This window comes from Poeciliopsis prolifica, unplaced genomic scaffold (assembly GCF_027474105.1).
Source record: "Poeciliopsis prolifica strain line A6 unplaced genomic scaffold, Auburn_PproV2 SCAFFOLD051, whole genome shotgun sequence".
In the NCBI taxonomy this organism is placed as follows: Eukaryota; Metazoa; Chordata; class Actinopteri; order Cyprinodontiformes; family Poeciliidae; genus Poeciliopsis; species Poeciliopsis prolifica.
Genome location: NW_026562426.1, coordinates 446,952 through 458,957, shown reverse-complemented (window position 1 = coordinate 458,957; position 12,006 = coordinate 446,952). Strand labels below are relative to the sequence as shown.

At 37.1% G+C, this 12,006-nt stretch overlaps 1 protein-coding gene across 7 annotated transcripts in view; it reads left to right on the top strand.

Moving 5' to 3' along the window:
* LOC129378373 (C-type mannose receptor 2-like) overlaps positions 1 to 12,006 on the top strand; it is a 34,312-nt gene that overhangs the window by 7,285 nt on the left and 15,021 nt on the right. For 2 of the 7 annotated variants that reach the window (XM_055058714.1, XM_055058715.1), the window contains exons 3-5: positions 644 to 1,021; positions 1,534 to 1,932; positions 2,174 to 2,981. In XM_055058714.1, coding sequence (XP_054914689.1) covers positions 644 to 1,021; positions 1,534 to 1,932; positions 2,174 to 2,502 — 1,106 coding nt within the window. In that variant the 3' untranslated portion in view covers positions 2,503 to 2,981. Of the gene's footprint in view, positions 1 to 450; positions 458 to 643; positions 1,022 to 1,533; positions 1,933 to 2,173; positions 2,982 to 6,078; positions 6,112 to 6,302; positions 6,378 to 6,569; positions 6,966 to 7,485; positions 7,834 to 8,131; positions 8,923 to 12,006 lie in introns of those variants that run through there. The other 5 variants (XM_055058720.1, XM_055058718.1, XM_055058721.1 and 2 more) reach the window with 5 other exon arrangements.

Below are 12,006 nucleotides of genomic sequence, written 5' to 3'. Positions count from 1 at the left end.
CTCTTCATAGTTTTTAAAGGGTTTTCTTGTGAAACATGTTCCTGCTCTGCTTTGAATATTTAAATATGAAACGGTAAAATTCAGTTCCTATTTAGAGATGTGGGAAAGCAGGATCCCAACAGTTCACCTGGGACAGTTTCAAGAAGAGCATCAAGAGAAGAGAACTCATTCACTGAGAGACCAAAATAAATGTAAGTTTAATAGAAATGTTCTTTTAATTATATTCTTACATTATTTTCATGTCAGCACATTTGAGTTAAGAAAAAGTTACACTGTTTTTTCTGTCGATTCTGTTTCCTGTCTGTCTTGGTCTCTCATGGTTTCTCTGTCCAGTGGAGGGAGAGCTGCAGCTTTTCAGTATTTCAATGTTCTTCATTCAACAGAGACAAACTGCTGGAGGAAAATAATTCATCTGACAGCAAAGATGCAGTGGAGTCTGATCTGCTCTTTCTGATGGGTAAGTTGGTCTGAAACACAACTAGACTCTCTGGTTTCTGTTATTTTAAAGTCTAATTTAAAAAGCAATTTTCAATTCAATATTTTCATATACCGGTAAAATAAAACTGACAAATTGTAGTAATTGTAATGCATGTGCTGTGTAAACTGCCACTACAAGTTAATTCATACTGTTTATTGCTCTCAGGTCAGTGTTGCTTCATTGACTGTCAGCTCTATGAGTTTCACTACATTAATGAGAATAAAACCTGGACTGAAGCTCAGCAGTACTGCAGAGAGAAACATACTGACCTGGTCACAGTGACTAACATGAAGGACATGAAGAGACTCATCAACATCTCAGATGGAGATATAAAGGAAGCTTGGATTGGTCTGTATGATCAAACAAATGGTACCAGAACATGGTACTGGTCTCTGCCTGGACTGGAGTTCAATGAAAGTGAGACAAAATGGAACAAAGGAGAACCACAAGATTACTGGTATTACAACTGTGGAATTTTGGGGCTGAATGCCACATGGTTCTCTGATTACTGTAGATATTCTTCCTTTTTTCTCTGCTACGATGGTAAGATTGAAGTCTTTTGTTTGAAATATCATTTGTCCTTTCAAATATATGTAGAGTATGTAAACATCTTTTTTTTTAAATCTACAAATGCACACACATATGGACGGAGAACAAACTTAACATTTTTATTATCAAAATTTTATTTATCTTTGATAACAAAACCTGTTAAGAAGATTTCACATTTATGAAAAAAATGTTGTAATCTAATATAAATATTATTTATTAAAGACCTCCACTAATGAAATGAAATTTTCCATGTTTTCTAATAGCCCCAAATAACTTGACACATCCAAGAAATATGTTTTGTTTAGAAATTTTTTTTAACAAGTCATAGACGTTTCAAGTTTTAAATCAGAACTCATATAACAAAAGTAACGAAACCGAATCAATCATATCAACTTAATATTTACAAAAAATAAAGAAAAACTATTGAGCTTCTTTATTAAATGTTTTTTTTCTGAGGATATTTCTCAGAAGTCATGTAAAGATAATCAGATCTGTTCACTCTACAGAAACCAACACAACCCATAAATATCACCTGATTGAAGAAAGGAAGACCTGGCTGGAAGCTCAGAGTTACTGCAGAGAGAAACACACAGACCTGATCAGTGGAACGAAGCAACTACAGGCTGCATTGAATATGACTTTCTACAACATGTCACTAGATAAATATTTACATACGTATAATAGTCTGAAAAAAATAAAAAACTTTAGACCAATATATATTGGTCTGTTCAGAGACACTTGGAGGTGGTCAGATGGAAGCAGTTTCTCCTTCAGACACTGGAATCTACAGTTTAATAATGAGATAATCAATAGTGGTCAATGTGCCATGACTGTGTTTGATGATGGAGGCAGATGGAGAAATGAGAACTGCACTGAAAGAAAACCCTTCATCTGTTATTCAGATGGTGAGTATTCAAAAAATATCAGTATGTGTAACAATAAAACTACATTCTTAGTAAAATGTTTCAAGAATATAAACTTCACTGCCAGGTTAGTGTGGTTCAACTAATAACAGTCATTATTACATGTATTTAGTTAAATAAAGGCTCTTAATTGTTAATACTTTTGAAACTCCTTTTTTGTTGCATTAATTCTGATTGAAGACTGATAGTTTTATTCTTTATATTTTATGTATTTTCATGCCAGATAAATTGATCCTGATCAAGGAAAATAAAACTTGGCATGAGGCCTTGAACCACTGCAGACAGAACCACCATGACCTGGTCACCATCACCAACATGGATGAACAGAAACAGGCCCAGGAAAAAACCAAGAACGCATCGACTCCTTTTGTCTGGATTGGACTGCGTTTCTACTGCAGGATGAATGTTTGGTTCTGGGTTTGTGATAACTGGGTCTGGGACGGTCAGAGTGATGAGTGCAACATGTTTGGAGCCATGCAGGCAGGAGGAGAGCATCGGTGGTTCCAAAGAAACGGCAGCGAGAGATTTAACTTCTTCTGTACTAAATATTAACTCTCTCTTCTCTTGCCAACAGCGTTCCCCCCTTTATGCTTCTTTTCATAAAGTTGCTGGTTTATATAAATGGCTAAAAATGTAGAGATTTCATTTTGGCAAGAAATTACATAATACAGAAAATGAAAAATGGCTTCAGACTTTAAACAATTTTTTGTAAAATATTTCTTTTTTATAAAATCTTTTATATTTCTTTTTCTTTATGGTTTTTCATGTGTGCATAAATTTTATTTCCTGCAAAAGATGCAGTAGTTGTGAAAGTGTGCTGATGAAATGTTGTGACATTAAAGAAAAAAGTAAAATATACTTAATAAATCTTGGGAAAAAAAACAAAAACATTGCTTCGGTATTAAGTCTTACACTTGTCAGCTATCCTGTCAGCCGTACTTCTTCTCAACACACACACACAAAAACATGTTGCATGTGTAACTGGGTTTAAAAGCTCTGACTGAAGCAAACTCTTAAACGAAAAAAACAAAAAAGAAATACTTTTTACATTTTAAACCCCAACATTTTTCTTCTTGACGGCAAGCTCTTGTGAGTGTCTCAATCTTCTAAGCTATTTGGGATATTTAATGGGTTTTCTGCTCTCAAATAAAAAATATTTGAAACAAAATGAAAAGTGTTGCCAAGACTCTTTGGGAATAACACAAAGTGATGTAAACGTGGTGCTTCTGATTAATTAAAACATTATATGAAAAACGAAGAGATCGGCAATCATCACACAAAAGGAATTGTGAATGATGTTGATTTTCTGCTATTTTAAAATTGTTGTTTGGAAAAGATAGCAGAGGAAGTGAGCGAAGATGTTCGGTCTGTGTTTGCCACGTCTACAAATACCGAGTGAGGGGATGTTTAAGACATTAACGCATCTTTTCCCCTATTCCTCAGGGTCTGTTACAGTGATGTGTGGTGAAGTTCATGGCTGGAGATTTACTGCATGTTATTGTTCACATGTGGAAATTTCATGCATGCGGACAACATTGAAGGGCAAAAAGACTGTACTTTCACGTCATCCATAGGTGCGCTGCCATGGTAGAATCATTCCATTAACTCAATGAAACTTGGAAAAATAGATATTATGTGCTGCACAGCAAAAGATCTGCTGAAGTGCTCAAAGCCACCTTTTTCTCGCTCTCTGTGTCGGCCAAGATACACAAATACACACAGTTGGTGACAAAAAACACTGCACATTAGCAGCTAAATGATGAAAATCAGTTTATATATTAAATTTTTTTTAACCATTTTATTGGCGTGCAGAAAGGAGGAACATGCTCTGATCGAGGGGCAACCAGTGCAGTTTGACAGGTTGATCAATCCAGGTGAGGCTCAGCTCACTGCTGCCTCAGCAGCTGCACTTCTGAGCTTTTGAATGGGAAAATGCAAAAAAAAAAAAAAAAAATCAAAACTGGTAAAGCTAAATGAAAAATAAATACTTCATAGTACAAATACAGGATTAAAATAGCAATATAAATTATTTTATTATATTGTTCTTCCATGATGCTTTCCCTGATTGCATAGGTATGTCACACCTTCCCCTATTTCTTCAATTTCTTTCTTTCTTGTGCTCCATTGAGATGTACATGTCAGCATTCTTCTTGTCTTTCTGTATTTAGATGCCTTTTGCTTTTACTGTCTAAAGCTGTCTTGCTTTTTGTATCCTGCTCTTATTGTTTTCATGGGCGTGAAGACAATTAATGCTCAAGTATCTCGAAAGGTTGGAAAGGTTATTGGGGTGCCTAAACTAAATTCAGCAACACTTTATTTGAAGGGGTCAGAATAAGACTGACACGATACGACTACACAGACCATGACGCACAAAGACGTCATGGTGGAGTTCATGTATCAGCTTTGTGGCATGAGCAAGGAAGGCAATTCTCAGAGGAGGAGAGCAGACCATGTTCCTGTGGGAATTTCCACAGCCACAGGTTCTGCACAAAAAGCCAGCAAAGGCAGACTGAAATGCTAGCACTGCTTGCAGCACCAAAAACGGCACAGCACTCCATGGAAGTGGATGCGGGGTTAGGACTAGGTTAGGAGCACTGTTGCTCTCTGTATGTAGTGATTTGTTTACTGATTTGCATTTTGTTTACTATTTCTGTTTAATTTGTTCGCTTTCAAGTGTCGAAAGTTCAGTTTTTTACGTTTTTTATTCAGTTCACGTACACAACTTTTTTTTTTACAGTCAGTTTCATTTAAATAGCTTTATAGTTTTTTTATTTGAAATTTTCCGCCCGATGGCTTGGGACTTTTACCCGGACCCAGAGGAGGGGTGGACAACGGTCCAACACCGCCGAGGCAGACGGCGCAACTGGCAGCCAGAGGTCCAGAAACGCTTCACGCACCGGGGCGCACCAAACACCAGGGACCCTCTGCCACTGCACCGGAGACAAAACTACGCCTCCGTGACCCGGGATCGCCCCTCAAACCGTGGCAGAAGCTCCCATCCCCCGCAGAACTGCTCCAGCCATACCGGCAGCGGTACGTACTCCAGGTATGGAATCATGGGCCCAACTGCAACAGCCGTCTGATGACCCGCTCTTTGCGGCCAAAGTCAGAGAGACCTGCACAGACTGCTGAAGGCGACACATCACCTCAAGAATGTGTCGCGGAACGACCATGATCAGCCGGCCATTCAGGACTTTGGGCGTATAACACCATCACCATTCTGCAGCAGCATTATGCTGAAGTGCACGCTGCTGATTTAGACTATAGGGTTAGGATGTGATGTGCCCCTCTATGTCATGGTGGACAGAAACTGTTTTCTGGAGTGGCACAGAATTCACGAAGCAAGATAATTGTATGAATCAAACAGTGAGTAGAAACTGACTCAATTGACAGGTAGGAGCAATTCATCTGAATTCAGTGTGAACAAAACTGGTTGTTGTTTCTCGATTTCCTGTTTGAAGCTCTTGACATAAAATTTTCGGCTGAAATAAAGATCAGCTTTTATACTGTAGTTGCTTTCCTTCCACTTTGATCTGAAAGCACATCATTATCATCTTGAATCCAAATCTGAATCTTTGAAAAGCTGGTTCTTGAACCAGAAGTACATTAAAGAAGGATAATAACGGTAATCAAACAGTGAGGAGAAACTAACTCTTTCAATGGACAGATATGAGAAATTTGTCTAAATTCAATGTGAAGCAAAACTGATTATTCCTGCTTTTTCCTGGATTTCTTGTTCGAAACTCTTGACGCTGCAAGAGAAAATAATCTTTTACTGGAGTTGCTTTCCTCACACATTGATCATTTTGTTCTGAAATCTATAACACATTATTAGAGAGGAAAGCAGAAACTATAAGAGATAAACTACAAACAATGATGTGACAGCTTAGCACGCAATGATGAAAAAAGACAGTCTAAGTTTTTCCTGGTTATTTTCCCAGGCTAGATTTGGTTGGATGTAAATATTTTTCCTTCCTCTTCATAGTTTTTAAAGGGTTTTCTTGTGAAACATGTTCCTGCTCTGCTTTGAATATTTAAATATGAAACAGTAAAATTCAGTTCCTATTTAGAGATGTGGGAAAGCAGGCTCCCAACAGTTCACCTCGGACAGTTTCAAGAAGAGCATCAAGAGAACTCATTCACTGAGAGACCAAAATAAATGTAAGTTTAATAGAAATGTTCTTTTAATTATATTCTTACATAATTTTTATGTCAGCACATTTGAGTTAAGAAAAAGTTACACAGTTTTTCTGTCGATTCTGTTTCCTGTCTGTCTTGGTCTCTCATGGTTTCTCTGCCAGTGGAGGGAGAGCTGCAGCTTTTCACTGTTTCAATGTTCTTCATCCAAACAGAGACAAACTGCTGGAGGAAAATAATTCATCTGACAGCAAAGATGCAGTGGAGTCTGATTCTGCTCTTCCTGATGGGTGAGTTGATCTGAAACACAACTAGACTCTCTGGTTTCTGTTAAGTTACTGATAGTTAAATCCTGAGGAGATCTGGACGACATTTCACACAGAAATTAGAATCAGAACATTTGTTTTGGTTTTGCAAAGACAAAAAGTCTTAATCTAGCAGTCTTTTTGGACTAAATACAGAATCATGTTTTTTGTTTACAGGTCAGTGTTGCTTCATTGACTGTCAGCTCTATGAGTTTCACTACATTAAAGAGAATAAAACCTGGACTGAAGCTCAGCAGTACTGCAGAGAGAAACACACTGACCTGGTCACAGTGACTAACATGAAGGACATGAAGAGACTCATCAACATCTCAGATGGAAATAAGAGAGAAGCTTGGATTGGTCTGTATGATCAAACACATGATAACAGAACATGGTACTGGTCTCTGCCTGGACTGGAGTTCAATGAAAGTGAGACAAAATGGATCAAAGGAGAACCAAAAGATAACAAGCATTGCTTGGATTACTGGTATTTCAACTGTGGAATGTTGTTGCACGATGCCAGTTGGTTGAATGTTGACTGTAGATGTCCTTCTTTTTTCCTCTGCTACGATGGTAAGATTGAAGTCTTTTGTTTGAAATATCATTTTTCCTTTAAAATATATGTAGAGTATGTAAACATCTTTTTTTTTCTTCAAATCTACAAATGCACACACATATGGACGGAGAACAAGCTTAACATTTTTATTATCAAAATTTCATTTATCTTTGATAATAAAACCTGTTAAGAAACTTTTCACATTCATGGAAAAAATTTTGTAATTTAATATAAATATTTTTATTATAAGACCTCCACTAATGAATGTAATTTTCCATGTGTTTTTTACAGCCCCACATAACTTGACACATCCAAGAAATATCATGTTTTGTGTAGAATTTCTTTTTTTCACATGACATAGACGTTTCATGTTGTAAATTAGAACTCATATAACAAAACTAACTAAATCGAATCAATCATATCAACTTAATATTTACAAAAAATAAAGGAAAAATATTGAGCTTCTTTATTAAATGTTTTTTCTGAAGATACTTCTCAAAAGTCATGTAAAGATAATCAGATCTGTTCACTCCACAGAAACTAATAAAACCCATAAATATCACCTGATTAGAGAGAAGAAGTCCTGGCTGGAAGCTCAGAGTTACTGCAGAGAAAAACACACAGACCTGATCAGTGGAACGAAGCAACTACAGGATGAAGAAGTGAAGGAAGTGATGAAGACTACAGAGAGTAAATCATTTATTGGTCTGTTCAGAGACACCTGGAGGTGGTCAGATGGAAGCAGTTTCTCTTTCAGACACTGGAATCTACACTTTAATAATCAGAAACTCAACAGAACTCAATGTGCCATGAATGTGTTTGATGATGGAGGCAGATGGAAGAATGAGAACTGTGATGAAAGAAAACCCTTCATCTGTTATGATGGTGAGTTTTTGCTGCAGTAATGTAGTACTGTAACATAAAACTCCACATTCTTAAAGAAACATCATTTAGGAAAATAAACTTTATGACCAGAGAAAACATATTTTTAATAATGTAACCTTTACTTTACATTATTGGTAAGCTTATGGTGAATCTTACTATTGGTGGTTTAACTAATTATATTATTACATAAATTTAGTTAAATAAAGGTCCTTGATACTTTTGAAACTTTTTTTGTTGCATTAATTCTGATTGAAGACTTATAGTTTTATTCTTTATATTTTATGTACTTTCATGCCAGATAAATTGATCCTGATCAAGGAAAATAAAACTTGGCATGAGGCCTTGACCTACTGCAGACAGAACCACAGTGACCTGGTCACCATCACCAACATGGATGAACAGAGATGGATCGAGGAAAAAACCAAGAACGCATCGACTGAGTTTGTCTGGATTGGACTGCGTTACAACTGCACTTTGAAAGTTTGGTTCTGGCTCTGTAATAACTGGGCCTGGGATGAACAGGATGAGTGTAACAAGTTTGGAGCCATGGAGGCAGGAGGAGAGCATCAGTTGTTCAAAAGAAACGGCAGCGAGAGATTTAACTTCTTCTGTACTAATTAATAATTCTTCCTCTTCTTTTTTATCATTTTTTTCACTTTGTGCTCCTTTTCATTTGTGGGTTTAATTGAATCCACAAAACCAGGTTTGAATTTTGCCAAGGAATGATCTGTTAAGCAGAATTTTAGATTAGATATTTGCTTCAAATGGAAAATAAGTTTTTCTTGACATGTTTTTTTTTAAGTGAATTGTTGAGATTTTACATTGTTTATCTTGTCCCAGAAATGTACATGTATGTTGTTGTCTTTACAATATTTTGTGATTGATAGTCTCATCCTTGATAACATTCTGATTAAAACAACAAGACCTTCATAAATCATTTGAAAACTTTTCCACATGTTGAGACATTTTATTCTGTACAATTTAGCAGAAAACTTGGAAAAGAGGAAATGGGATAGAAAGAACCCAATAATTTTGTCCCCACCTGTACAATAATACTGTTAAGCAGATGATGATCACTGAATTTTATCATTAAACTTCCAAATTCACCGGATCCGTCTTAGAATTGTCAGATATTTGTAGATTTGTATCCTTTTACTAAGTTACAAGTTACAATTCTGGTGAGCTGTACTTCTGGTTGGTCCGTCTCTGCAGGATAATTGTCTAAAAAACAAAAGCACCTCAAACACCAAAGACACACACACACACACACACACACCCCACACCCCACACACACACACACACACACACACACACACACACACACACACACACACACACACACACACACACACACACACACACACACACACATATCCATGTACTTCTATAAAAACTAATGACTCCCATTCATTTTAGTGATTACATTTATGCCTAAAGCAGACATTTTCACAAACCCCCATCATTACTGGTCTATTCCTAACCCCAACATTAACCAAAATGTAATTCACACCACACTTCTTCTAGTTACAATTCTAGAAGAGTGCTGTAAAAAAAAAAAAGAAAGAAAAAAAAGAGGGCGGACCAGACAAAGGTACAAATTTCCCCGTGCCATAATAAGTCACATTGCGGTTGGTAAGTACATTTGCGTTTCCTCCTCACGATGTTTTGCATCGGCACGAAGGCAGACATGCAAAATACCTGCTGTGTTGGTCATTTAGCGGACGCATCAGAGATCTGTCCCGGCAACAGAGACGGGGATTTCTGAGTTGTTTACCTGCACAAAATATACAATATATAGAATAATTCATCAAAAATCATTTTTGAAATTTTGCATATTGAGATAGAAAAAGCTGACAAATGAGACACCAGTTGAAAAAAATCGCAGTGGTCACATTCAAAGTAAGATCCCTGGCTTTCAAAATAAAAGCAGGACATTAAGCTTTTTCACTCAAGATGAAGAGAAGGCTGTAGAGAATCTATAAAGAATCATATATGATCTTCTTGTGTAAGAATTTCAAATAATTTAAACTAAACTATTTTTATTTTAACATCCTCTGGTCAAAGGTCAGAATGTAGCTCAGACAGAACAACAAGCTCAGCCAAATCAGGCAGTAGGATAAATATCTCATCATTTACTTAAAGCAGATGATATTGAGGTAAACACAGTTATTTTTTATCTAAATATCTAACAAAACCCCCCAGTTTTTCTGAGATTAATACATAGTATTATTTCTTTTATTTTTTAGTCTGATGCTAAAATAGTTCAGATGTTATTTTCCTGATATAAGTTGCATAAGTTGCTTCAGCTTCTTACTTTCTGTCATTTCTTGTCCAACTGGTGACCAGAGTTATCGCCTTTGTAAAGAACATACCCATCCTCCCGTTTGAACATTCAAATGCTGACAAAGACTCGCTCTTATGTGATCGCTGTTCAGTAGAAGTCGAAGTTTAACCCAGGAGCTTCGAGCAGAACGTCAAGCGGAGGTTTGAAGAGACATGAAAGGTAACCAGGTCCGTGTGTTGGCTTTCTTTCTGTGCTTGATATTTAAATGTTCTGTTTCCAGTCTGACTTCGACTCCTCTGCTCTCCCAGCATGGTTGCAACTTTTCAAACCTTGATATGAAGTGTTTGAATGTTCTTCATCCAACAGAGACAAACTGCTGGAGGAAAATAATTCATCAGACAGCAAAGATGCAGTGGAGTCTGATTCTGCTCTTCCTGATGGGTGAGTTGATCTGAAACACAACTAGAATACAAGATTTGTACGAGATTTTTTTCATCACATTTAGCCTGTGTTGCTGAAATCACACTAAATTAACACCAGCATGTTTCATGTTTCAGATCAGTGTTGCTTCATTGACTGTCAGCTCTATGAGTTTCACTACATTAATGAGAATAAAACCTGGACTGAAGCTCAGCAGTACTGCAGAGAGAAACACACTGACCTGGTCACAGTGACTAACATGAAGGGCATGAAGAGACTCCTCAGCATCTCAGCTGCTAGTAAAAACCAAGCTTGGATTGGTCTGTATGATCAGACAAATGGTACCAGAACATGGTACTGGTCTCTGCCTGGACTGGAGTTCAATGAAAGTGAGACAAACTGGAAACCAGGAGAACCGACTGACAAACATGCGACTGAAATATCCGAGAACTGCGGGTACCTGTTTAAAAATTTCACATGGGCAGGTGAATCTTGTCAGAATGTGGAATTTTTCCTCTGCTACGATGGTGAGTAATAAGAAAACCCAGAAAGTAATTTAATAAAACCATCTGGCTGAGAGATGTATCGGTACCACTCCCTTTATAAATGGCTGATGAACAGTTTATAGATATGTTATTTATTCTTTTCTAAGTCCTTTATAAATCATTAGTAGCTGTTTATTATACATTAATTCAGGATGAGAAGAAGACAAAATCTTCCACTTTCTTGCCAAATAATGAGTCATTTCTGTTCACCTGTAGATTTTAACTACAGTTGGTACATCAAACCTCAGACTGCTTTGTAAACACAATAAGGATTCGTAAATGCAGTTGTTTTGCATACAGTCTCCTTCTCACTCTTAATGCCTAATAAATGATTTATAAAGTGTTTACAGATGAATTGACAACATATCTATAAATCTTTTACTATCCATCTATAAGAGGAGCTATTTCTCATCAAGTGGTACCGATTTGTTATTGCAAGTGTAACAAAATCATCAAATTTCCTCAAATATTCTCAACCTGTAATGTGTTTTCTTTTGTTTGCTTTCTCCACAGATAATGATAGAAACCAGAAATACCACTTGATTGAAGACAAGAGGAGCTGGCAGAAAGCTCAGATTTACTGCAGAGTGAATCACACAGACATGATCAGCGGAGCGAAGCAGCTTCAGGATGCCAGATCGGAGAATGTGTTGAGCTCTGTGGGAAATGAAGCACACGTGCACTTCGGTTTGTCCAGAGACGCCTGGAAGTGGTCCGATGGAAGCGGCCTCTCTTTCAGACACTGGCGCAAAGGCTTCGACGACCAACAACCCAACGGTGGACAATGTGCCCTGTTTAAGTTTAACTATATAGGCAGATGGAGGAGTGAGAGATGCACGGCCAAGAAACACTTCGTCTGTTACGACGGTAAGGGATTTCAAAAACACTGATGAGATTAGAGGTCGTAACCTTTGATGTTCATAC